Source organism: Neovison vison, chromosome 3 (assembly GCF_020171115.1).
Source record: "Neovison vison isolate M4711 chromosome 3, ASM_NN_V1, whole genome shotgun sequence".
In the NCBI taxonomy this organism is placed as follows: domain Eukaryota; kingdom Metazoa; phylum Chordata; class Mammalia; order Carnivora; family Mustelidae; genus Neogale; species Neogale vison.
In genome coordinates this window covers 59,422,310-59,446,490 of record NC_058093.1, presented here as the reverse complement: position 1 = coordinate 59,446,490, position 24,181 = coordinate 59,422,310, and the positions used below count along the sequence as shown (strand labels likewise).

Sequence of the window (24,181 nt, the reverse complement as noted above, 5' to 3'; positions counted from 1 at the left end):
AGGAAATTTTATTTAAGACTTACTTCTGTTTTCAAATGGTTTTTTATTTGTTTTAGAGGTTTTATAATTACTGAATGGTCTTCTCTCTCAGAATATATTCTGAGATGGAAGCAAAAATATCACTTTTGCAAAGCCATTTCCATTCTTCCAAAGGTCTGCTGGTAAATTATTCTTACTGATCTTTCCATCTTTCTGGCCTGTGCATACACACCTAACCCATACTAAATTTCGCCAGATGGCATTTTATTTCTTTAAAGTAAAGCAGTCGTGGGTTTAGACAGTTGAATTTTTAAACTTCTGTATTTACTGAAAGTGCATATGGTGCTATATGGACAAAGAAATTGTGCTGAAAGAAAAACATTTCTGTCCGCAAGTACCTCATAATCTCCCAGAGGAAGAAAAATGTGCAGTTATGTGGTGTATGTCTCATAAAATCTTATCTGGCTTTAATTTTCTTTCTCAGCTAAAAAAATAGATATAAGTATATTGTGTATACCTGGAAGCTATACTATTTAAAGTTCTTCTTTTGGTTGCAAATAAAAAGGTTACACATAATACAATCGCTTGCCCAAGTGATCCATGAGTGATTTCTAGAAGAAAATGAAACATAAACCTGAACTTGTTAAAAAAAAAACTAAACTAAACTAAACTAAAACCTCTGTATGTCAACGTAAGCAGATGTTGGTGTAGAATTTACAAGGATGAGAAGGCTATAAAACCTCTCTTGAGCCACTCACAGTTCATTTCAAGGCCAAGAACGCCCCCAAAATCTGTTTCTAATTTTACAGAAATCTTTTGAAATTTGGCACGGTATTCAAAAGTCCGTGGAAAGAAAAAAACCCTTGCCCTAGCTTCAGCTTCCAACTCTGAAGAGCGACTTGCTTCTTTTCAACGGTTTTCACAGATCCAGTGACCCACGCTCTGAAGTCAGAATTAGCTAACTTTTAAAAACATCTGGAAAAATGAAGGTTAGTATATGCGGCCTCAGGTATTGCTAAAGGAGGAGGGCCAGCTGAGTTGAGTTCGATCACAGTTTTCTATTGTTTAGAAGGTGAGGATTTGTACATAAGTATGTACTTCCTGGAGTGGGTTGGGTTGGGAGATTGTTCTAAATATACTGTAGAAACATTTGTCCTTGCAGAGCTGGGAGAATTCCAGCAATTATAGCCAGATCAGTGGAAAACAATCAAAGGCTTTGTGGGGAGGGAGGAAGAGGATTTAGGTGTAAACAAAATCTTGCCATTTCTACTATTTAACAGAAACTGTGTATATGTCAATTTTCTCTATTTTATGTAGACATGGTTAAAAATTGTATTTGGAGTTGCTACCTCTGCCGTGCTTGCTTTATTGGTGATGTGCATTGTCTTGCGTCCTTCAAGAGGTAAGAATTTCCTCTGATTTGCTCTCCCTGCTTAGGATAGCTCCGAAAGTGCACTAACGCATGGTCACAAGTGATGGACCATTTCCTAAGGGCTTATTTCCCAAAGTAAGTCTGTTATTTCTAAGAAGACATATAAGCTCACAGATATGTTCTTGAGCAACCAGAAATACTGAGGAATTTAAGGCACGAGTAGGAAGAGATTCCCAGTATTACTTCAGCAATAGAAAAACCGAAGCACTATTCCGTATCACCCCCACACCCCCCACAATATCTGCTAAATTGCAAGTTTGGACAGGCCTTTAGAAAAAATATTTTTAACATAGCTTTTCATTATTGGATTGCCTTATGGAAAGTAAAAATAAGTAAGAATAGAAAAGTCACAACAGAACCTATGGAGTTTTGTGTTAGGAGACTTTCCAAACATGTACGGAGGCAGTGGCAAAAACAGATCCCAGGAGTAGCTACAGAAAAGGTGAAATTGTTGCTCTAGATGCAGTAGCAATGATAGATCAGATTAGAAGTCTATTATCAAGCAGGCATTATGTTTACTGATAAGTGCATCCTTTCAGAAGGTTAACATTGATTTGCTGTAAGTTGGAGGATACTATGAACTGATACTAGTGCTAGTTTGAATTTAAATTAAGACTCTGTCCACAAATAATCCAGTGATATTAGGGAAATAGGTTCTTAGGAAACAGTTGATGAAGAGAAACTCAAATTTTAAAACAGGAAAAAATTATAACAAAAACAGTTCTCGTACCTTGGGGTCTAGGGAAAGAGGGAAAGTTTGTAATAAAATGTTGAAGGCTTATGATAGCTAAGGTGGGAAATATTTTTGGTTACAGACTGATGGTAAAGGAAGATCAATAGTAAGCTTTTAGCTAAAAAATGATCTGTTGCTTTAAAAAATGAAATATAGAAAAATATTTCGAAAAATTCAAATGCTAGTGGGATTTTCACACAATTACAAAATGGAGAAGTTAATAAGATGCAAGCAGTGTTCTTATACCTTCGGTGTTCATCTTTAGTCCTTATTTCTGCTCTCTGTTGGTGTTCAAGGACTCTTAGGCTGCTGAGATGTGTGTGTGTACATCCATATTTTTCATGGTTTTTCAAGTTAAAATTGTTTTCAGAGCAGTGTGTCACCTCAGTGGTTTAGGGCCATATTTCCCTCATACCATACGAGTATCTGTCAGGTGGTAGGTTAAGTCTAATTGTATTGAATGCTAATCCATTCAAAATTAACTCTTTGGGAAGAAATTCACCAGTACTTGAAATTTCGCTCCTCAAAAATTAATGTTCTGAGAATAAAAGTGTGTGGAAATTATTTTAAGTTTATCCCATGTCGACAGGCAAGATTGGATTGCAATGGGCACTTTGGAGTTCAAGCCATCATTTTAAATGAGAAACATACTATAGTTACATATTTCTAAAATGTATATAAGTATATAGCACATGGAAATTTGTGTAATTATGTACAATCTCAATCCTTACCTTCTTCCCAAGTGTATACATGTATCTTATACACATAATACATGTTACAAATTACATATAGTATAAAGTCCCTGTCATTTGTAACATAATTTTCTGTTTCAACAAATAGGATTATTCTCAGAGAAAAGTAATTTCCTGAAAGAGTCAAATAATCAAATTAACTTCATATGAAATTTTAGTACTCATTGAGCAACAAAAAAATCACTAAAAAGCTGAGAACTGTATCTTTTCTGTCGATAGTATCATTCTGTGTGTTTGTTGAAGAACTTCTCGAATGCCACTTGAATAACTTGTACATAGGACTATTCATCACTCCATTTCCCGAGCAGGACCAGGGTTGAAATGGTCCTGGTCTTCCCAGAAGTCTGTGTCCATGCAGCCCTGCTGCTAAGCGCATCTTCTGACCTCCCTCCTGTCTTCACACCCCACTCCTTTCCCGGGTTTGCAGCTTCCCTCTCACCTCTGCCCAACGCCTGGTGAGAACAGCATCTAAGGTACTAAGGCAGGAGAAGGGAAGGAGGAACAGAGAATTCAAGGCCAAGTAAGCTTCCAGTTAGCCTTCTCACACTTCCTCAGAAATCCCATTACCTCACATTGGCCTTAGGTGCCCTCATATTCTTAGCCCAGGATTTCTGCGCCAGCATAAGAACAGTCGTCCTTTGAGAAACCTAAGGACTCACTTAAGAAAACTTGGTTCACTTATTTATTAGTGAAGTAAATCCCACCAATGACCTGCCCATCATTGTGCCAGATGCTGGGGAAAGAAAGGTGCAGTGGTCTAGATATCCTTGTGAAAAGAAAGTTTAAAAACCCACTCTGGAGGCATGGTCATCACCACCAGAGAGGATTTCTGCCATTCCCCACCAGGTCCTGGTGAAAGAACGTGAGAGATGGGCTTTTCCACACAGGGAGAAGGTCCTAGGAAGACCAGCCTCAGTTCTAAAAGAAATGTAGAGGATTTAGGCAGGATTTTAGGAACAAATAGGAAAATATAGTGGTGAAATGAAAAAGATCCATTTAGATCATCCACATAATAATAAACATAAAGGACAACTGTTTTTGGAAACTTCCAAAATTTCCCATTTTTATTTTCACCAAACAGGAAGCACATATGAGTTTCTACTCTTTAGTCCCAGGCCATCCCCTTGACTTCAGTCTACCCCTGTTCCACAGATGTCTTTTCTAGTCTTCTGCCTCTATTCACTTTCTCTTGTCTTCCAAAGCATCGCTCCACTTCCCCTGTGAAGATGCAACCAGGCCAAGAATGGAAACTAACCTCCACACCTTCCCCTTATTTTTTGCCAACCCCCGAAATAAATGCACAGATCTTGTTTTAAGGGATTTCATGAGATAAACACAAACACACAAAAAATTGGCATTGGCAAGTGATAGATGTTCCAGAATTTCATAAGTAAATTCTATATGGCCTTCCCTCACAATTTATAGTCTCTCAATTCCTGGATGGGAATTTGTGAAATTTGTGTGTGAAGGGACATGTAAAAGCACGAACAGCCTTCCCCTTGACTTCTGCTGAGTGCAGAGCTCCCCACATGATGATAAGCAAATGCTCCATAAATATTAGCTGTTATTTTTTATGATTTAACATAAAGTGGTTGCTGAAATAATGACAGCTAGAATTTTATTGTGGTCTTCATCCTAATATACATGTAACACAAAGATGGCAAGTAGGCCTTCCTGTGCCATGTATTCCAATTTCAACAATGTTCTCAAGTCTGAGAGTAGGGAGTCTTACCCCCGTGTATCATTCCTGCTCCTAACCCTCACCTCTTGGCTCGAAAACAAATATTTTTCAGAAACTTTTGCTTGCAAGGCACTCATATAGGATCCTAACAGCTCTGATGCAAAAACAAGAGAGAAAAAGGAAGTCAGCGATGGGGTAGAGGATAAACCTGAAGGAAAGAAAAAGAAGAGAGGGAATGCAGTGGGGGGCAACAGGAAGTTCTCCTGGGCAATGCTTCTAGTACCTCTCAGTGAAAGGAGAACCATTGTTAGTACCTTGTGAGTCCTCCTCACACTTTTTCAGAAATCCCATTACCTCACATTGGCCTTAGGTGCTCAGATCTCCCTGGAATCCTTTGTTTACTTTTAAACATTTTGCCTTTTACAGTTGTTTTGGGTTTGCAGTGTTTTATACAAATTCATATAGGTGCTAATTTTTAAAAATCAGATTTCACATAAAATTCTTAGATTTTTGACTCCTTTTGAAATGTTAGTTCTGGCAGCATTGGACCCATGGTAATAGTTGAGAAGTATGTGCTGTCTTTAGGTGGGCAATGCATTCTCCAGTCTGCTGCGGACCCTACAACTTTGTAATTTATTGTGCTCAAGCTTCCACATTCATTTAGAATATCTGCCTTTCTAGAAACAGTTGGCTTTTTAAAAAATATTTTATTTATTTATTTGAGATAGCAAGCAAGAGATAGCACAACTAGGGGAATGGCAGAGGGAGAGGAAAAGCAGGCTACTCGATGAGCAGGGCGCCCGGTGCGGGGCTCAATCCCAGGACTCTGAGATCATACCTGAGCCAAAGGTAGACGCTTGACCGACTGAGTGACCAAGGTGCCCCAGAACAGTTGGATTTTTAACCCTTGGACTGGAAGAGGTATATGATTCCTCCAAGGATTGAAAATAACAATCTACTCTATATGAAAAGCCTGAAATGAGCAGCCCAGAGTTATCCAATACCGACCACATCCAATCCACAGTGGCCCCTAGACATGTCCATTATTTGTCCAGCAATTATTTGTTAAACACCTTCAAATACCTGCTACCAGTCTAGGGAATGAATGGCAAGGTCTCCATCCTTAGGAAAGAGCAGTCTGATAAAAAGCAAGTAAAAAAATATATATAAGATATTTCAAATTCTTTAAAGTGTTTCATAGAACACCTAGAGTAAAGGTTGTGTTAGACCTCTAGGGCTGCCAGAATGCAATACCACAGACCGAGTGCCTTCAATAGCTGGCATTTATTTTCTCATGGTTCTGGAAGCTGGAAGTCTAGGATCAGGGTACAGACAGGTTTGGCCTCTTTGGAGGCTTCCCTCCTTTGCTTGTAGATGGCCACCTTCTTGCCATGTCCTCACACGGCCTTTTCTTCATGCACACATATTCGTGGTGCCTCTTCCCCTTCTTGTAAGGTCACCGGTTATACTGGATTAGGACTCCATTATTATGATTTTATGTAATCTTAATTATGGGCCTCCTTAAGGGCATGGTCTCCAAATACAGCCAGATTGTTGGTTAGAGCTATGGTCTTTGAATTTGGGGGACACAATTCAGTCTGTAATGAAGCTCGTCCAAGAGGCTTCTGTGAGATATTTGAGCTGAGACCTTAAGGACAGGGAGGACACAGTCCTCAATGCAGGGATAAATCCTCAGTGCAGAGTAAAATGCAGGGATAAATCCTCAGTGCAGAGTAAAATGCAGGGATAAATCCTCAGTGCAGAATAAAATGCAGGCAAAAAGTCCCTGAAGCAGGCAAGTGAGTCCAGGGAGCCAAAAAGAGAATGGTAGCTGTGAGGTCAAGTTACATAAACAAGTTAACACAGGAAAATATGTGTATACATGTATATTTATAATTATGCACACACATATAAAAAATTTATAGCAATTGCTTACTTAACTAGGTAATGCCCTATACAATTCATTCCAGGAGATATCTGAAACCATAGACAATTTAGATAGAACAGAAATCACTATTTTGCAAGAAGAAATATAATTTAGAATGTCTGCATGTAGAAATCCACTGGTGTTATTTTTGTTATTACTACTATAACCTCAGTTATCACTTTTTGTAAAAATAAGATACATGTGAGGCAAAATCATCTTCAAAGGAGATATGAATATGTTTTTAAGGTTTGAAATTTTCCCAGTATCAACATTCAGAACTGTAAAACAGATTCCCTCAAATATTTTGAGGGTTTTAAGCTTATTTTTTCACTGTTCTTTTGGAGGAAATCTGGGGAAGTCTGAAAGGTTGAAGAAAAGGTTCAGGAAGTTCACAGCATAAAGGAGCCTTTGAGTTGAGTGTAAATGAATCAACTTTGCAGATTACATTTCCGTAATTTGCACTTGGATTTTAAAATCACAGAAAATGAATCTTGGCAAACTTTCTCCAAGTTTTGCCAAATTCTAAATAATATAGAAAATAATCCCAGTCTTTGGATGAGTCCCATAATGCAGAGGAGTTTACCTGTCTCTGATTTCTAAAGCGAATTGTTTTACAACTTACACAAGAACATCTAGTCATAGACACACCTTGAAAAAAAAAAGTTCTAAAGCTCAGATCGGGGATGTGTAATCTGGGATAAAATATTTTAAGAAGGAGAGACCTCAAAATGAGTTTTAAAATATATTGTAATAATTAACACAGTAGGCACAAATTGAAATGAGCTTTCCAGAAGATAATCAGATACTAGTAGTTTTTTGTTAAAAATTTACTCCCTATTTATATGTATAGGAAAAAAATTATTTTTAATTTCAGTAGCCTTGTAAAATAACAAAAACTATGTAGTAAAAACTGAATAACTTACAGCTGTTATTAACTTTTATTTCTATTAAACATAAGAATAATATGATTGTTTAGCATCTAAATTAAATTTTTTCATACATACTATGATTTTATGCTCAGTAGAAAACCTGATGTGATAGAATTCTTTAAAGGAATTGAATAGAATACAATGGAATATTACTCAGCCATCAAAAAGAATGAAATTTTGCCATTTGCAACAACATGGATGGAGCTAGAGGGTATTATGCTGCAAACATGTCACAAGGAAAAAATTACAGACCAATATATCTTATGAAAATAGATGAAAAAATCCTCAAGAAAATACTAGCAAACCGAATTCAGCAACATCTAAAGGATTGTATACCATTACCATGTTTACTTTACTGAAAGAATACAAGATTGGTTTAACATCCAAAAATCAATTACTCTAATAAGCTTCATTAATAGAAAAAAAAGGACAAAAACCACATGGTTCTCTCAATAGACACAGAAAAAGAATTTAACAAAATCTAGCACCCTTCCATTATAAAAACACTCAGGAGACTAAAAATAGGAGGAATGTCCTCTATTTGATAAAGGACATCTATAAAAAACTTACAGCTACAACACAGTGATAAAAGATACAGTGCTTTCCCCCTAATATTGAGAACAACACAACATTTCTGCTCTCAACAACTTCTGTTCAATATTTTTTGGTGGTTGTACCAGGGAAATTAAGTAAGAAGAAGAAATAAAAAGTACCCAGACTGGAAAGGAAGAAGTAAAACTATTCCTATTTGCAGATTATATAATCTGGTTGATAGAAAATCTCAGAGAATTCACCAAAAACTATTCAAACTAATAACTTTAGAAAAGTTACAAGACACAAAATCAATATATAAAAATCAATTACGAAAACAAAACAAAAATAAATAAATAAAGACCAACCCCCCCAAAATCAACTGCATTTTTATACATTAGGCATAAACAATACAAAAAGATACAACTAACAGAAAAACATCCTACATAAACTTAATAATCAGAAAACTAAATATTTTTAAGATTCCAATACTCCCTAAATTTACCTACAGCTAACTATAATTCTTAAATGTTATTCTTACCCAAATCCCAAATAACTTGCAGAAATTGACAAGCTGAACCTAAAATTCGTATGGAAATGAAAAGGACCCAGAATAGCTATCTTGAAAAAGAACAAAGTTGGAGGAATCACACTTGCTTATTTCAAAACTTACATAATCAAAATAGTGTGGTGCCTGCATAAGGATACACATATAGATCAATGGAATACAATTTAGAGCCCAAAACTAAAGCCATATATATATATATATATTTCATAGATTTTTTTTTTTGTAAGGGTGCCATAACAATTTAATGGGGAAAGTATTTTCAACAAATGTTTTTAGGACAACTGGATATCCACACTCAAAAGCAATGACAACAACAACAACAACAACAACAACAACAACAAAAACCATGCTAGACTTCCTTCCTCACACAATACATAAAAATTAACTCAAAATGAATCAGACTTAAATGTAAGAGCTAAATCTATAAAAGTGTTTTTTAAAGATTTTATTTATTTATTTGAGAGAGAGAGAAAAAGAGAATATGAGTGGGGTGAGGGGCAAAGGGAGAAGCAGACTTCCCGCTGAGTGGAGATCCCAATGTGGGGCTTGCTCCTGGGACTCCAGGATCATGACCTGAGCCAAAGGCAGACACTTAACCTACTGAAGTACCCCTAATCTATAAAAGTGTCCCTCAATCTACTAAAGTCTTTTAAAATACAGTGTTTTTTATTATTTTTTTATTTTTATTTTTATTTATTTGACAGAGAGAGAGATCACAAGTAGACAGAGAGGCAGGCAGAGAGAAGGGAGACGCAGGCCCCCTGCAGAGCAGAGAGCCCGATGTGGGGCTCGATCCCAGGATTCTGAGAGCATGACATGAGCTGAAGGCAGAGGCTTAACCCACTGAGCCACCCAGGCGCCCCTCAATCTACTAAAGTCTTAAAACATAGTAATGAATCTTCATGTTCTTGGGTAGTCAGTTTCTTACATATGACCAATAGCACAAGCAACAAAAGAAAATGTACATACATTAAACTTCATTGAAATTCAATGCTTTGGGTTTACAAAGGATACCACCAAATAAGTGAAAGGAATACCCACAAAATAGGAAAAAAAAGTTTGCAAATCATATATCTGATAAGGGACTTGCATCTAGAATATATAATCAAAAATAAAATCAATAATAAAAAAACAAATAACCCAATTTATATATGGACAAAAGGATAGACATCCCCCTCAAAAGAAGGCATACAAAGGATAAGAGGTATACAAATGACCAATAAGCACAAGAAAAGATATTTAGCATTATTAGACATTAAGAAAATATAAATCAAAACCTGAATGAAATACCAGGAATGAAGTTGTAGGTAGAGAAATTAGGCATCCATTATAGTCTACCTAGTGAGAAATGGCTTGGCCTTGGAGGTACAATAGAAATGGAGAAAAGCAGACAGAGTTGAGAGAGATTTTGGAGATTGATTTGGGTCTTGGGTATTGGACAAAGGCAGTAAGGTATGAGGGTGGTCAAGGATAACTCCCAGGTATTTGAGTTAAGAACTATGCAGATGATAGTGCCATTAACTTAGAGAAGTCTGGAGGGACAACATGGAATTCTTTTAATCTTAGCTTTCAACATATTGATTTTGAAATGCCCAAGAGGTGTGCAAGAAGAGATGTTAAGGAGGAAGTTTAATAGACAGGTCTGAAATCCAGTGGGGGTCAGGTGTAGCAGTGATTGTGGAGGAGAGTCAGCGCAGGGGTATGTAATAGAAATCCTGGGAGAGTGAAATGGCTGAGGAAAGTGGTTCTTCAAACCCCAAGAACACCAATATGAGCCACACCAAAATCGAAAGTAGAGACTACTACGTTTGTATCTTTAGGGTAAATTCCCAGTAGTGCAATTGATCCAAAGGGGCACGTGCACCCGAATGTTTATAGCAGCAATGTCCACAATAGCCAAACTATGGAAAGAACCTAGATGTCCATCAACAGATGAATGGATAAGGAAGATGTGGTATATATACACAATGGAATACTATGCAGCCATCAAAAGAAACGAAATCTTGCCATTTGCGACAACATGGATGGAACTAGAGCGTATCATGCTTAGCGAAATAAGTCAAGCGGAGAAAGACAACTATCATATGATCTCCCTGATATGAGGGAGTGGTGATGCAACATGGGGGCTTAAGTGGGTAGGAGAAGAATCCATGAAACAAGATGGGATAGGGAGGGAGACAAACCATAAGTGACTCTTTTTTTTTTTTTTTTGTTAAAGATTTTATTTATTTATTTGACAGAGAGAGATTACAAGTAGGCAGAGAGGCAGGCAGAGAGAGAGAGGAGGAAGCAGGCTCCCCGCTGCGCAGAGAGCCCGATGCGGGACTCGATCCCAGGACCCCGAGATCATGACCTGAGCCGAAGGCAGCGGCTTAACCCACTGAGCCACCCAGGCACCCCATAAGTGACTCTTAATCTCACGAAACAAACTGCGGGTTGCTGGGGGGAGGGGGGTTGGGAGAAGGGGGGTAGGGTTATGGACATTGGGGAGGGTATGTGCTTTTGGGTAAATTGGAAGGGGAGATGAACCATGAGAGACTATGGACTCTGAAAAACAATCTGAGGGGTTTGAAGTGGCGGGGAGGTGGGAGGTTGGGGTACCAGGTGGTGGGTATTATAGAGGGCACAGCTTGCATGGAGCACTGGGTATGGTGAAAAAATAATGAATACTGTTTTTCTGAAAATAAGTAAATTGGAAAAAAAAATAAATAAAAGACAGTTTTACAAATTAAAAAAAAAAAAAAAAGAAAGTAGAGACTATAGGAAACTGAGCTGGCAAAGGAGACTGAGTGAGCCTTCAAAAATAGACAAGGCTTGCTTTCACCTTCAGGGTCACCCAAATGATCTACTGCTCCTGTTCTTATGTATTATGTTGACCATATCTGCTCATCTTCAAAGCTTTAGAGATTTTGGAAAAAATGCCAAAATCAAAATAACATAGCACAGGACACCTGGGTGACTCAGTCGGTTAAGCACCTGCCTTCAGCTCAGGTCATGTCCCAGGGTCCTGGGATCGAGTCCCACATCATTGTGGTGGGGGGGGGGCGGAAATCCTTGCTCAGCAGGGAGCCTGCTTCTCCCTCTGCCTGCTGTTCCCCCCACCCTCATCCTCTCTCTGTCTCTGTTTCTCTCTCTTTCTGACAAATAAATAAATAAAACCCTTAAAAAATAAAATAACATAGCACAACAGTCACATAATACACAAATAGACTTTAAAAAACCTGACAATTCCCTTGACTTATGTTGTACACTGTTATTTGTAGAAAGAACCATGGAAAATGCTTTCAGAAACTGGGAGATATTACATTCTTCAGTCACCTCTTTGCTTTGATGAATCTCAAATTGCCTCATTTTCTCTTAACCTACATTTTAAGGTGTAATTATTCTAACCTCTTGTGTGTTGCTTGGTTCTTGACCTTACTTCTGTGTTTGTTTTCTTCTTCTGTTTTTGTTTTGACATGTGCTTTCACTTTAAATCACAATATAGTGATAGAAGGCCAACCTCTAAGATCAGATGGAATAGATTTAAACTCCATCTCTGTTATGTATTAGGCAAGTTACTTGACTTCTCTGATTTCTACTTCCTAATCCGTAAAATGGTGTTAATAAAAGTACTTATGTCCAAGAGTTGCTGTGAGTATTTAATGGGACTGATCCATGTAACGTGCTTATTACTTATAAGAACTTAGTAAATTATACTGATCTAAAGATGACTCGGATTTATTTTTTTCAGAGTTGTCAGCCTTTGTTGAAATATAATATTAGTTTGTAAGTAGTATATCTCACACCCTAGTATTTTCTACACTTTCACTTGTGGCAGTCACTGCATGTGATGAGATGGCTGGAATTCATGCCTTCTCCCGGACAGCATCTCTGCGGAGCCCACAGAAGCACAGGTGTGGTGTGCCTGGGAGCTCCAGTCACCTTCTCTGAGGTGGCTCGTAAGCATTGCTTCCAAACCGAGTTCGAGAGTGAGAACAAAATGACCTGCCAGCTATTTGTGTGCCCCACTTAATAAACCATATTTTCTTATTTGGTTTATGATGGATATTAGAGCTAACATCAGATGTCAGCTGATGTTATTTTTCAGGACTGGAAAATTAAATGATAGAAATAAAAACAATTTTAATAATGAATGCACAAAGTTTTAAGAAAGAGTTCAGAAAATAGTGAATCACTACTTATGAATCATTTCTGTGAATTGTAATTTCTTGGATTTGTAATTGAAATAATTTTCAGCGTTGCTTTAATAAGTTGAAAATGCAAATAATTAAAGTACAGTTCATTAGAGTGTTTAGGCAGTGTATGAGTAACTTGTGCTAAAGGGACCAAATTGAATTTAAGGGCACTGTCAGGAATTCGGTATTAATCAAGTGAATGTCAGTTACGTGTAGAGGAGAGATGTGCTTTCAAAATTCATTTGTGTTTCTTAGTTATTTAAAGTTAAAAAATTATGGATGTCAAAACTACACTTCCAAAACAATTGGAAGATTATGTTTTAAATTAAAACATTATTTGGAAAAGGGCATGGAAATCTATTTATTTATTCCATAACTATTAGTGGAATATTTTTCAAGTGGCTGAAACTTGTTTAATGTGATTGATGCCATGGAGTGGCCCTTTGCATTGACTTACACACATACACACATGTTAAACTACTAGACAACAATGACCTCTCTGCTTTCCCTGCTATCTTCCTTTAATCTAATCTGGGGCAGAATCAGTCTCCTTACCTTTTCTTCATTCTTCAAGGATCAGCAGAAGGAATATTCCTAAAGAAGAGTCCATTTGGACAGAGCCTCAAAACAATGAGCAAGAGGACTATATAGGGACAGAATGTTAAGGAAGACCATTAACATCCCTTGAAAGCCATGATCAACACTTGGTTATAGGGTGTCTGTGGATTGGTATGGAGGCCAACCCCACCCATGTACCAGGATTTTATAAGCAAAGAGAGATTTCACTGATAGGCACAAGAGTTCACTGAATCAAGTAGATTCAATGAAATCACTAAATTGCAGAATCATCAGCTGGGGGACTTGGTAAAAATAAAAGCTATCGGGGTATCAAGGCCTAGAGGATTCCAGACTAATAGGTTTGAGATAAAGGCTAGGAATCTGTTTTTCAAAAAACACTCCAAGTGACTCCAAGGACTAATTTTTTTATACATTCTGTAAATGAAGACATGTCCAAGTAGAAGACTATATATAAGCATATAAGCATATATATATGAAATTCACTAAATGGACATAGGTAAAGAGTAAGGGCAGGCATATTTTTGTGGGAGAATTAATGAAAGTAAGTTAACATAAAATCTGTTCAGTTGATTTATTTCTTGATTCAACAAACATTTATCATGCTCCCACTCTATGCCAAGCAGTGTCCTGGCTACGGGTCATAAAATAGTCAGAAAAACCAAATACAGACTACTGTCATAGGTAAAGACCTATGCCTGATGCAGCTTGCATAAATATCGAGATGAAAACAGTTCATGTACAATAAATTTAGGAAAGTATTGAGTAGCAATAACCCAATGGCATTTTCATAGAGGCCAATGGAAGGTCATTTTCTGCTGGTAGCTTATAATAGGGTTTAACACTATAGTGTAGTGAAATATAATTATGTTTATGGTCTTTCTAGATGTGCAGAGAACCAAAACTTGGATTGGAAATTCTGAGTAAACTTCATGTTTGATAACTCATAATATGTGACCTAATGCAACTTCTCAGTACAGATATGTTACTCCATTGCATTGATGAACACTTAGTCATTTTCAGGAGAAAGAAAAGAATGCCTAAATTTATATTCTTCCCATTTGATTTGGTATTACTCTAATCCAAGTCTGGCTCTGGCATAATCACACTTTCCAAGCCCTGGCTACAGCACAGGTGAGGTTAAGAGTAATTGCCTACCCTAAATCTGTGCCATGAACTTTACTTATTTCCACATCAGTATAGCTGGCTCCTCTGGATATGTTTTCTGTGCCTCCACTCATCTCTTCTTGGGTGTTGGTGGAGCTTATTATCATTATAGTAATCAGTAGTATAATTAATACATGTTTAAAATTGCTTTTCAGATATTTTGAGTCATAATAGGACATATGCTAAGTTCTATATATAGATCATTGGCATTTATAGCTACTAGGCACCCATTTAAAATAAATGACTAACTAGGAAGTAATACTAAATACACATTCATGTAACTTTCCTGGATAATCTGAATTAGAAGTTCTGACAGTGTATGTAACAAATCCCTAAAATCTTTTTGAGAATTCTGACAAGGATCAGCATGTTTGTTAATGATATGAAGAGGAAAATGAGTAGGTATTCTAAAAATAATTTGAAATCTAGTTTTTTAACAAATTTCGTGTATCCATATATGTGATATTAGTACTAAGTCTATTTATGATCATAATTGTGGTATTTTCATTTACAGAGACAGAAGATGACCAAAATGTTCAAGCCCAACTGATGAATATCATGATAGTAATTATATATACTAACAGTCTAATCAGAAACAGCATTTCCCTTACTGTGATTTTATTTTATTATTTTTAAAGAAGATTTTATTTATTTATTTGAGAAAGAGCATCCACGACAAGCGAGAGCAGCAGGCAGAGGGAGAGGGAGAAGCAGGCTCCCTACTGAGCAGGGAGCCCGACTGAGGGCTCAATACCAGGACCCTGGGTTAAGCAGATGCTTAACTGACTGAGCCACTCAGGCACCCCTCCCCTTACTGTGATTTTAGTGCATATTTAAAAACAAAAACATTTCCAGTGGTCAAATGAGTGTTTGGGAAACACTGATCAAGAATATTTGGTAGGAGGTTGGGCAAAATGGGTGAAAGGGAGTGGGAGATACAAGCTTCCAGTTATAGAATGGATAAGTCATAGGAGTAAAAGGCACAGCATAAGGAACATAGTGAAATTGTAATAGCGAGGTATGGGGACAGATGGTAGCTACGCTTGTGGTGAACATAGCATAATGAATGTATAAACTTGTTGAATCACTATGTTGTACACCTGAAACTAATGTAACATTGTATATCAACTATACTCAGATTTTTTAAAAAGGAAAAAATATGGAAAGAATACTGATAAGTTATGATAATAGCAAAAGCTGACATTTATTCATTGGTTACCATGTGCCAAGCATAGAGCTAAATGTTTCGTTTCAATTAGCTCACTTAATTTAACCTTCTAGAGAAATGAAGATTAACTGCTATGAATTTCTCAATTAAGCATAATTGCAAGTAAGGAAAATTACATGCAAGGATATTTAAAGAGGAAGATCTAGTATGTAAGTCATTCACCATAATCAAAGCATAACTTACGCTAGACAAAAAAGTAAATAAACAAAAGCAAACAAATAAGCTGCCAAGGTTATATTTATTTATTGAATTAGATATCAAAAAAGTTCTCTAAAAAACAATTATCTAGGAATTTTTTGGTATTCACCATAAAGGGATTCACTAAATTGAAAATGTTTCATCTGTATGTTCAGGATTATGTAGACATAAATTAAATGTATCTCAAAAAGGAAAGTAATTTCCACTGCAAACAGTGTTAGAATTTCCCCTTAACTGTATTAGAAACAGATTGCAATTTCTTTTAGAAGAGGTAAGTAAAATTTAATTAAAATACTTCACAAGTATTCTAATGTTATTATAGTAAAATGATCTTTTATTCATTGAATAGCAATTATAAAATCAGTGATACAAATTTTACAGGAGACCATTTAATTAAAGAAAGAAATTTTATTATGAATAATGGTATGACATGTACAACCTTACTTAGAATTAAAGAGAATATAAGAAGATGAATATCTTAAAAAATAGAATAACTTAATGTTATTATTTAGTGTCTAGTTGCAACAGGACTTACCAGCCACCTGCATTCTTATAGCTACCAGAATAATTTTTAGTAAATGAAGAAAATAATTCAGGGTCCTAATTAAGCATATGGAGCATATATACATCAATATGAATCAGTTAAAATAGCAGAAGATGTATTATCCAGGTGGTCAATTAACTCTTATCACATGGTTGTACATTTATGTAATTGCAAGCTTATAAAGCATGCTGAGTCTCGAATTTCAAAAGCTAATGTGGTAGGACTGGAAGTATTATGACCTTTTTCTAGTCCAGTCCTTTATAATATTACAGGTGAGCAAGTTGTGAAGCCAGAGATTGATTTATCAAAGCCCTATAGGATATTAGTAGTAGAATGATCCTATAAAAAAGAGGGCATAAATCTCATCCAAGCATTCATCCATTCATCCATCCACCCATTCTTCATTTCATGTGTTCATTCATTCAACAAGCATCAGTTAAATGCTCATTATGTTGTAGATACTAGGGATGTGATGGTGAGCAAGACTAGATATGGCCCCTGGCTTATGATAACTATTTTGAGGATACAGTGGAAGGTGGAGAAATATTAATAAAACAATCACTCAAATACATAAAGATTACAAATCAAGACAAATGCTTTTTTTTTTTTTTTTAAAAAAAAAGAACATGATCTGTGGTAAAGTGTAACAAGGGAACCAGATCTAAATAAGGGGGTCAGAAGGAGTTTCCCAGAGAAGTGCCCTTATATTAAACATCAGAGCCTGAATAGAAGCAATGAGAGGGGAGAACATGGAAAAAAGGAAAAGAAGCCCTGGAGAAAGAAATGAGTATCTGAAGAACAGAAAACCCAGTCTGTTTGGACTCCAAAAAGAAATGAGAGAGAGTCAAGAAAGGACAGGAGGGCCATGCCGAACCAGCTAGGGTCTACAGTTTGGACAAACATTTTTGGTCTTTATTCCAAGAGTTATGGAAAGCTGTGAGAGAGTTTAACAGGAGGATAAAGTTACAGCTCTCATCTTCGACAGTTTTATTTTTGCATGGGCAAATACCAGATTCACAAAAGCTATTCAAGGTATAGGACATTTTTCTAAGTTTTGGTTCTGTAAGTGATGGCCTAGAGAAGGGGTAGGGTGGGAGGGATGGAGAATGGCAATATGGATGTGAAGGAGGATTGGAAGTTGGTTACCATACTATCCATCTGGCGTATCTGACTGTTTAGGAGCTCTATAATGAATGTGTTCTGAGAATAGAGTCATGTTTGAAAAACACAATTGTTTTGGAAGATTCAAATATAGGTGAAATTGGCTTGTGGTTTATGAGCTACCTTAGGTGAGGTTTTATATGGCAAACCTCTACTTCTAGAATCTTTAAGATCATCTGTATAGATGATGTGGCTTTTCTGTTTTGTTTTGTTGTTGTTGTTGTGTTTTTTTTTTTTCTGGCCCACTTTCTTTTTATAAAAATCCCAGTCAGGATAAGAAATTATCTAGATTCATTCATGCTTCCTCTCTTGAGATGTCTGGAGGTACAGATTTGGGCTGATCGCTTCTGACTGAAGGAGATGCTAAAATATGTTGTTGATAAATCGGTAGTAATCCAAGCCAGGCATCTATGACAAAATACAATGAACTGCTTAAAAGACTAGGTTTTTAGGCTAGTCTGCAATCCCAGCTTTGCAAGGTTTGGGGTTGTTGGATCATCATCTTATCTTTTTTAAAAAACCTCTGACAACTCTGCATTGCCTGAATAGCATCCTGGCTGCTCAAAATGGCCTTCTTTGATGCTCTCATAGTCCTTCCAAGCAAGCAAACTGTCTCTCTAAGCCTTCATTAGCCTGTCCATCAAGGAGATGACACTCACAGATCTTTTTTTTTTTTTTTCTTTTTAAGATTTTTTGTTTATTTGACAGAGAGAGAGATCACAAGTAGGCAGAGAGAGAGAGGAGGAAGCAGGCTCCCCGCTGAGCAGAGAGCCCGATGTGGGACTCGATCCCGGGACCCCGAGATCATGACCTGAGCCGAAAGCAGCGGCTTAAACCACTGAGCCACCCAGGCACCCAACACTCACAGATCTTAAGACAGGAGTTAAACAAGTGTTTACCAATGGCAAATATTTTCTTTTCTTTTTCTCTTTTCTCTCTCTCTCTCTCTCTCTTTTTTTTTTTTTCTTGAGAGAGAGAGAGAGAGCGGGCATGCTCTCCTCAAGCAGGAGGGGGAGGGGCAGAAAGAATCTTATGCAGGTTTCACACTCAACATAGAGCCTCACTTGGTATTTGATCTCACAATTCTGAAATCATGACTTGAGCAGAAACCAAGGGTCAGTAGCTCAACCCACTGAGCCCTCCAGGTGCCCAGACAGGCTTTTCATTATATGAGACAGAACAAAAGAGAGTCAGGCTCAGGTTTTATTTAAGTTATTAATCATCTTTTTTGTAATAATGTTTCCATTTCTCCCAAAGTTCATGACTCTGAAGGAAGTACAACAAGAGCACTCACACTGAAGGATATTTTAAATGGGACATTTACCTATAAAACATTTTTTCCGAACTGGATTTCAGGTAAGTGAATTATTTATTTACCTTTGGGGGTTTTAAAAAAAAAAAAATGTGTTTTTGTTTTTATTTTTAGTGCCAACACATCTCTATGGTAACTGAGGCTACATCAATTGAAATGAAAAGAAAGAGTAGTTACTTAGATAGGTCAAATGGCCACCAAACACCTTTGACAGAACCACTTGGACTGCATTTACCCAATATTAGGGATGCCAGCTGGAGTTTCGGCAAGAAAGTAGAGTGCATTGCTAGAATGATCAGAGTGTGTTGCATTGTTCTTCAGAATGGGAGACATGCAACTATTTAAGAGAGGTCATAAGAATTTTACCAAAAGAGAACTTCCATTGTCAATCTGGATAATCTGAGAAATGGACAAATCCCACCCTGACGAAAAAATCTTTCCTGGGCCATAACATTGATATTTTCATATAAGCTTCCAAAATAAGATATTGTCAAATAAGTCTAATCAAACAAACGGTAAGGTCGACTAAGTTGTTCATGACATTGTAGTTTATATCTAAGTACAACTAAACAAATTTGAACATTTTAATTTTTCTCTTCAGGAAATAAGATGCACATCAAAAGGGTTTTAAACTAAATCAAACACAGTCCAAATATACTGTATTTTTTGTTGTTGCAAAACAAACATATCATTTTAAACTAGTTTGTCTTCTCTGTAACACAGAGAAAATTTTATTCCCAAGCACCCTGGGCTGGTCATAATAGGGCAGCTACTGGTAAACATGACATTTTTGTGAAGAATAGAAAAGAGCATTCCTTCCTTTCTTCCACTGTCAACTTCTTATTTTAAATCTGACAAAGCAATGTCCTGGACAGGGAAGAAAAACAAAATAAATCTGTGAAATAAGAGAGGTTTCTCTTTCTTGTAAATGTATTTCTTACTTAATAAGAAGATCATTTCAAGTTTGTTTTCCTTCTTCTTTAAAGGACAAGAATATCTTCATCAGTCTACAGATAATGAGATAGTGTATTACAATATTGAAACAGGAGAATCATATACCATTTTGAGTAATGCCACCATGGTATGTATCCAACAACTCCTTCCTCCACAAAAACTTTGCCATCTCTTCACTGATCAAGGACCAGAGTCCAAATTCTCACCACTTGATCTGGACCCTACCTGCCTTCTCGGCTCCATCTCCCACTAAATTCTCAAATTCTCTTCTTCTAGTCACACTAGACAACTTCCCTTGCCTCCTCTTAATCACCTAGCATCTTTATTTCTCTGTGGAAAAAGTGTAGGAAGAAACAAGTGTCAAGAACTTAGTCCTTACAAGAGCCAAACCAAGGCTCCCATCCGGGTTCTTTCAATTCCCTAGTTATGGAAAATTACGTAAGATTCCTCACTATACCAGCCACGGTGTGTCTCATTTTTCTCTCTCTAAAGAGTAGGAAGAATAATCCCTCTCTGGGTTACTGTAAGAGGTAAGTGATGTAACATTTGAATGTGTCGGATGGCGCCTAACAAGGATTACATGCTCAATAAACAAGAGTGAGGAAATGTAGGTGCATGCTATTTTCTCCCCTCGGCTCTCAAACCTCCTGCCTTCTCCACCCTCAGAAGCCTGCTAATGTTTTAAAATCAAGCTCAGAGGATACTGTCCTCCTCTGTGCAATCAATAGTCCTCTCTTTTGGATTTAAATGCTTCTTTTTTTAATACTTTTGCAATGCTGTATTTGTATCTCTTTAACAGAACTTTCTAATGTGCAATACATTACTTATTTTCAAGTTTAACATCTTAAGCATCTAGAAATCACAGATTATGTCCTATTTCTCACACCGTCCTCCCATAGTGTTCAATAAATGTCTTTGTATACAGTAAGTACCATGTAAACGTTTTTAAAAATTACATTGAAAGCATATGTACGTAGGAGTATATCAGTTATATGATATCCTTTTAAAAATACACATTTACATGGGTCTGGGTATTTTTTTTTTCTGTATTCTAATCAACTTCTTTATAATTTCAGAAAAGTGTGAATGCTTCAAATTATGGCTTATCACCTGATCGGCAATTTGCATATCTAGAAAGTGATTATTCAAAGGTATGGACTATTTAATTTGGGTATATCTGTCTATATCTCTTACTAATCCACAGTTTGGCTTATAAAAGTGAGAGGAAGTAAGAGTACATTTTTATATTTAAATATTCAAGAAGTTAATGTGGATTCTCGATGAGTCCCCAAAACATAACTGAAGCATATACAAATATTCAGAATTTGGTGTACTTATCTGGCTATCATCCAGTAATAGAAACTACTTCCCTGTGGGGTGGGAGTGTGCTGCATTTTGGGGCACTGATATTTGTCAGAAATGGGAGAATTATACTTGTATTTCTAAATCTATTTGATTCCATAAATCATTAGTTAATTCTCACATATTTTGATCTTGTGAAAATTTATTATTATTGAAAATGGGAAAATCAAGGTGTAGCTTATTTAACTCACTACCTCAAATAAGATAATATACAAGCAGTGGTAGACCAGGGTTTAAATCTCTGGTCAAAAGCCTGGAGTAGGAGTATCCCACTAAACCATAACCATTTACCCTTACTTAATTTCTTGTTCCTGAATGAAATTGTAGAAAGAAGTCAATTATCTTATTTTTTCTAATTATGCAGCATCAAGATAATTGTTTTTTTGCAAGAAAGCAAAAGAATTTATTATCAAATTAAACTTCTAGTAATTACTTTTAGATAGACAAAGTAATTACTTTTAGATAGGTGAACTGCCATTTTTCGTATCATTGTGAGAGGTAAAACTCTCTTAATATACAGAATGAATAGTTAAACTTTCCTCTCCCCAGCTGTTCTGTCTGCTGATTATTTTCCAATGAACCAAGTCCTGATCACTAACAATCTTTAGAAAGACACGTTTCAACCAGTTGGAGTTTCTTTGCCAAGAGTTTGGAAGCTCTTTTAAGAAGCAAAATCCAAAATAATACTTGTATTATTCACTAACCACAGGACAAATATACTTCATGAGAAAAAGAGTAGGTTGGTTTTTTTTTTTTTTAGGAGGAATTATAAACTACATATCTTCTCTTTATTTTTCAATTTCTATTATTTTTTAAAAGTATTATATTTGAACAAGGCAAACATTTTGTAACAAAACTCTGTGTTGAATGAAATTCTTTACTTAATTTTAGAGGTTATCATTGTAATGAACACAAGTGTAGGGTAGTCCTTATGGCCATGGAGATCATAGAGGTTTCACTTCAATCAAGGTAAAGCATAAAGGGAAAATTCTTAGGAGACAGTGTGTCAAAGAAAAGCTTTTTATATTAAGAAATGTCTTCGGATATGCTTTTTATGGAGTGAGGGTTGAATCACTGCTGAGATTAGTTTTGGAACTTAGACAAACAGCACAAAAGTCCACAGTAAAACTCTTTAAATGAAGACTCTTTTGGAATTGAAACATATCCTTCCTGGTGCCTTGTGAAAATTGTCATCTTATAATTTCGATTCTTGAGTTGAGTGATTTGTGATGATACATTACTAAGATAAGCTTTTTAAGAATTGTAATTTGTTTTTGTATCTCTTCTCTCTGACAGCTTTGGCGATACTCTTATACAGCAACATATCACATCTATGACCTCAATCATGGGTAAAATTTCATGATTTCATGTCTATTTATTCATACTACTTACATCTATTAGTTTTCAACCTAAATTCTGATTTGAAATTAAGACAACATTATCTTGTTACTGATCTTAGTTTCTTACTTCTTTACAGTATGTGTGTACCCATACAACTTAAGAAATTTAAAGAAATATCGTTATGAAATATTTACCTATTTTTATTTGACTAATATTTTATATTTGTACACACAACGCAGTTTTATTTTCCCTACTTCAGAACTCCCATTAATGAAAGTAATGTATGTGCTCAAAGTACAAACAGGCATGGGAATGATACATTACTTTCTGGAGAGTAGCTACTTCATTGGAAGGAAGCAGAAGGAAAGGAGATGCAATAGTTGTACCTAAACACATAATCCCTTAATTGTTGTACAATTAATTGTTTTTAAAATTGCAAAATGTAAATATTTCTTAAATTTAGGTTGTAGATAAGTTGTCATCTACTTATATTATTTTCTTTATTTATTTGTAATGTTTATTTGAAATATTTGCAATTTAAAAGAAAAAAAAAAAAAAGGACTGAGTAGGTAGGCAAAAGACCTAGGGAAAGAATTCCTGGCAGAAGGAATAGCATGTAAAGGCCCAAAGGGAAGGGAGAGCATGGAGCGTTCCAGAAACTCAAAGTAGGTCAGTTCGGTTGAAATTGAAGAAGGGCATGCTGACTAGTGAGAGGTGGTTTTAAGGTTAGGAAGGAGCTAGGTCCAGGAAGCAGGGGCCAAATAATAATGAGGAAACCATTAAGAAGAGTTTAGATGTTGTTCTGATGACAATAGGGAATCACTGAAGAGTTTTAAATGGGAAATGACATGATCAGATTTACACTTTAGAAAAATCACTCTAAGTATAGACAATGAATAGGTTTAGTTATTCATCTTAATGTGATATCCTATTGCCGTTATATAAAAGGGAAAAATAATTATATGGCTTGAAGAGGTATTGAAAAGTTTTATGGTCTATTTCCTCTTTTGTCCAGCAAGCGTAGAAAAATTCAAAAAAAAAATTCTACTTGTTTTAAATGTTCAGAAAGGAATAACTCTTACCTTAAATGGTCAAATGAAAAAACAGGAACTGGTACATAAAGTAGAATCTGAAGTCATTTAATGTACTCTGAGTCTTTCTCTTGTCTGTATCCACATCATCCCCAAATTCAAAAAGTATTTGTTGAACCTACTGTGTGAAAAGCATATGTGGGAGAGACACACATGAACTTAAGGCACTAAGCCTAATTTCAAGAAAACTTGAAACTAGTGAAGTAAAAACCTCAGTCTTAGATCAGCACAATTTCTTGAGGCTTTAAACATTTCCTTTTATTTCTTTTAGTTATTTTGAAATTCTCCATGTCCTATCTATGCTGAGGTTCAACAAATTAAACAGTTCCAAAAGAAGATGACAATACTAATATTTTAATTATGGCTTGTATAAGCTTTATGGCCCAGAATCATTTTAAATATTTAGCTTTTGTGCAGTAATAATAGTCCTACTTTCCTTCTTTCTTTTCTCTTTCTTTCTTTCTTTTCCTTCTTTCTCTCTTTTCTGCACAACTATCTAATTTTCCAGACTTTTTTTTTTAGTCAGGTAAATATAGC

General features: G+C 36.0%; 1 protein-coding gene across 1 annotated transcript in view; it reads left to right on the top strand.

The window, feature by feature from the left end:
* Nucleotides 1-789: 789 nt before the first annotated feature.
* The window catches only part of LOC122902536 (fibroblast activation protein alpha), a 73,661-nt gene continuing 50,269 nt past the window's right edge, over nucleotides 790-24,181 (top strand). The window contains exons 1-6 of the mRNA XM_044242211.1: nucleotides 790-968; nucleotides 1,297-1,381; nucleotides 18,842-18,940; nucleotides 19,883-19,977; nucleotides 20,927-21,001; nucleotides 22,509-22,561. Coding sequence (XP_044098146.1) covers nucleotides 963-968; nucleotides 1,297-1,381; nucleotides 18,842-18,940; nucleotides 19,883-19,977; nucleotides 20,927-21,001; nucleotides 22,509-22,561 — 413 coding nt within the window. The 5' untranslated portion in view covers nucleotides 790-962. The remainder of the gene's footprint in view (nucleotides 969-1,296; nucleotides 1,382-18,841; nucleotides 18,941-19,882; nucleotides 19,978-20,926; nucleotides 21,002-22,508; nucleotides 22,562-24,181) is intronic.